The 3,906-nt window shown below is 50.0% G+C and overlaps 1 protein-coding gene across 1 annotated transcript; it reads left to right on the top strand.

Moving 5' to 3' along the window:
- The first annotated feature begins 1,513 nt into the window (after positions 1–1,513).
- On the top strand, positions 1,514–2,244 carry LOC146882010 (uncharacterized). Its single transcript, XM_085668348.1, has one exon. It carries the CDS (start codon positions 1,783–1,785, stop codon positions 2,242–2,244), a length of 462 nt encoding a protein of 153 aa, XP_085524474.1. The 5' UTR covers positions 1,514–1,782.
- The last annotated feature ends 1,662 nt before the right edge of the window (positions 2,245–3,906 follow it).

Here is a 3,906-nt window from a genome sequence, read left to right as displayed (position 1 = left end):
TTCCAGAATAACTATGGTGGCGACTCCCAAATCTCTTTTAAACCCGTTTTCTTTTTCGGTTCGCCTTCCCGTCGCGATTCCGGTTGCGACAACTGCGTGATATTTTATTTGGTAGATTAATCTATTAAAATGGGACGTCACACTTTTATGGTATCAGAGCCTTCGTTCCTAAGTGTCTGTGGGCTATGTGTTTGCTTAGCTTTCGTTGTGTCTTTCCTGTCATGTTTAGATGAGTTCCAATCTAACCGAGTTCTGATGGTTCTTTCTGTGTGTCCAGTGATATGGCACCCCCTCGTGTAGCTCCTCCTCAACCTTCTCAGGGCGATGGGCAAGATCTGGCTAGGGCGATCGAGGCCATGGCTGCGGCTTTGACTCAGCAAAGCAATGCCATGATGCAACAGCATGAGGCGGCGATGCAACGCCAGGAAGCCTCTCTAGAGCAGCAGCACTTCATGATGCAGCAGATGGAAGCTGCTAGGCAGGCTGCAGAAGACGCTCAGAGGCAGCATGTAGATGCTCTCCGTCAGTTAGGGGAGAATGCTGCTGGTGCACCGATGTATGGTCCTCACCCCCAACCTCCACCCCCTGAATGGAGTTTGGAAGACTTCCTGAAGCACCAACCTGCCAAGTTTGATGGCAAGAAGAGTCCCGATCAGGCGGACCAATGGATGAAGGACATGGAGCGCATCTTTGATGCCAAGAGGTGCCCGGATGAGAGCAGACTGGCTTTCACTGTCTACATGCTCACTGGAGAAGCTGAGCACTGGTGGGCCAGTATGAAGCTGGTGATGGAAGAGAAGCATGAGGACATCACATGGAGAGCCTTCAAGAAGAGGTTCTTGTCTGAGTATTTCCCTGATAGCGTGAGGTACGCTAAAGAGGTTGAGTTCCTCCAGCTGACGCAGGGGAACAAGTCAGTGGCCGAGTACGCCGAACAGTTCAAGCATCTGGGGCATTTCTACACCATGCCACTAGATGAGGAGTGGCGTTGCAGGAAGTTTGAGAATGGTCTCAGAGGAGACATTCGGTTGATGGTAGCCACGCTGTCCATCAAGGACTTTGCGGCCTTAGTGGAGAAGGCCAGGGTCATGGAACGTATGAAGGTAGAGGTGGAAGCCCAGCAGCAGCCACAACATAGAGTTAGTGGACCATCTGGGTCCAGGCCGAGGGTTGAAGAAAAGAGGAAGCCTTATGCTAGACCTCACCCACAGTCTCAGGGGTCTAGAGGTTTTTCTTCCCCACCCAGCAGGATCCAGTGCCACCACTGCGGAGGACCGCACGTGAAGAGTTTCTGCCCACAGTTATCTGGGTTCCGCAGGTGCAACCATTGTGGCAGAGAGGGCCACTTTGGCAGGGATTATCCTACTCTGAGGAGGGCCGTAGCACGACCTTCACCACACACTCCGAGTCAGAGTTCAGGCCAGACTCAACAGAGAGGAGGAGGCAGCAGGCCTCAGGCTACAGGCAGGGTTTTTGGCTATGACTGGGTCAGAGGCGGCAGGTTCAGGTAACCTTGTTACTGGTTGTTGTGTGATATCTGGCAAGTCCTGTTGTGTTCTTTTTGATTCTGGAGCGACACACTCCTTTGTGTCAGAGTCTTGTGTGCGGGAGTTGGGTTTACCGGTGTGTGAGCTACCGTTTGATCTTGTGGTATCGACTCCGGCATCTGGGTTGGTTAGGACTTCTTCAGTGTGTTCTAGATGTCCGGTTGAGGTAGAGGGGCGCGTATACAAAGTCAATCTTATATGCCTCCCTCTGCAAGGGTTAGATGTGATCTTGGGAATGGATTGGCTCTCTGCCAATCATGTTCTCATAGACTGTCGGGAGAAGAGGCTGTCGTTCTCAAACTCAGAGGAGCCTGAGTTGTTGTCTTCTAATGAGGTTATGAAGGAAATCCGGGACGGTGCACAGTGTTATATAGTCTTTGCCAGGATGGAAGTCGAGAAAGAGGAAAGGATAACAGTGATACCAGTGGTCAGGGAATTTGAGGATGTGTTCCCTGAAGAGGTACCGGGTTTGCCCCCGAGGAGAGAGGTTGAGTTCTCCATAGACTTGGTACCAGGAGCCGGTCCTGTATCGATAGCTCCTTACCGCATGGCTCCAGCAGAGTTGGTGGAGTTAAAGAAGCAGATAGAGGAATTGCTTGAGAAACAGTTTATACGGCCGAGTGCTTCGCCGTGGGGAGCGCCTGTTTTGCTTGTGAAGAAGAAGGACGGTGGCTCAAGGTTGTGTGTGGATATATAGGCAGCTGAACAAGCTGACTATCAAGAATAAGTACCCCTTGCCGAGGATAGATGATTTGATGGATCAGCTACATGGGGCGTCAGTGTTCTCCAAGATCGATCTCCGGTCAGGTTATCATCAGATTCTGGTGAAGGCAGAAGATGTTGAGAAGACTGCTTTCAGATCCAGATACGGGCATTACGAGTATGTTGTCATGCCATTCGGTGTGACTAATGCCCCGGCTTTGTTCATAGACTACATGAACCGGATCTTCCGTCCGTTTTTAGATAAGTTTGTCATGGTCTTCATAGATGACATTCTCATCTACTCCAGGACGCATGAGGAACACGCCGAGCATCTGAGGATAGTGCTTGGTATCTTGAGGGAGAAGCAACTGTTTGCCAAGTTGTCCAAGTGTAACTTCTGGATGAGTGAGGTGCAGTTCTTGGGGCACGTGATATCAGCTCAGGGTATAGCTGTGGATCCAGCTAAAGTAGAGGCCGTGATACAGTGGGAATGTCCCAAGTCAGTGACTGAGATTCGAAGCTTCGTGGGTTTGGCTGGCTACTACAGGAGATTTATAGAGGGGTTCTCTAAGATAGTAGCACCCCTGACACAGCTAACCAGGAAGAGCCAACCGTTTGCATGGACTGATAGGTGTGAGGAGAGCTTCAGGGAGCTTAAGCAGAGGCTGACGAGTGCTCCAGTGTTGGTAATTCCGGATGTGAGTAAACCCTTTGAGGTTTACTGTGATGCCTCTCATCAGGGCCTTGGATGTGTCTTGATGCAAGAGAGGAAGGTGGTGGCGTATGCTTCTAGACAGTTGAAGGTTCATGAGAAGAACTACCCCACTCATGACCTAGAGTTGGCAGCAGTGGTTTTTGCTTTGAAGATCTGGAGGCACTACTTGTATGGTGCACAGTTCCGTGTGTTTAGTGACCACAAGAGCTTAAAGTATCTCTTCGATCAAAAAGAGTTGAATATGAGGCAGAGGCGGTGGATAGAGTTTCTAAAGGACTACGACTTCGAACTTCTCTATCACCCAGGAAAGGCGAATGTGGTGGCAGATGCCCTGAGTAGGAAGACAGTGCATGTGGCACACTTGATGATAAAAGAGTTAGAGTTGCTTGAGAGCTTCAGAGACATGAAGCTACAGTTTGAGTTGGAGCCGTAATTCATTAGGTGTAGCACCTTGGTTATATCTAGTGACTTTTTAGGCTTAATCAGGGAGAGACAAGTGACGGATGTTAGTCTACAGAAGGTAAAAGAGTTACTGGGGACGGATCAGGCCAACGAGTTTGCCTTGGGCAGAGATGGTGTGTTGAGGTTCAGAGGCAGAGTTTGTGTACCAGAGGATGCAGAGTTGAGGAAGTTAATCCTTGAGGAAGGACACAAGAGTCGTCTTAGTCTGCACCCTGGCATGACTAAGATGTACCAAGACCTCAAGGAGAACTTTTGGTGGCAGGGCATGAAAAAGGAAGTTGCACAGTTTGTATCCGCTTGCTTGACGTGTCAAAAGGCGAAGGTGGAGCATCAAAAACCCGGTGGAACGCTCCAACCTTTGGACATTCCGGTGTGGAAGTGGGACAGCATAGCTATGGATTTTGTTACCCACTTGCCTCGCACCGTGAGAGGACATGATGCTATATGGGTAGTGGTGGATCGTTTGACGAAGAGTGCTCA

Source organism: Vigna unguiculata, chromosome 10, assembly GCF_037176805.1.
Source record: "Vigna unguiculata cultivar grain cowpea cultivar isolate G323 ecotype 2 chromosome 10, ASM3717680v1, whole genome shotgun sequence".
In the NCBI taxonomy this organism is placed as follows: domain Eukaryota; kingdom Viridiplantae; phylum Streptophyta; class Magnoliopsida; order Fabales; family Fabaceae; genus Vigna; species Vigna unguiculata.
The sequence above is the reverse complement of the archived record's forward strand: the minus strand, read 5'-3'. Positions and strand labels throughout refer to the sequence as shown.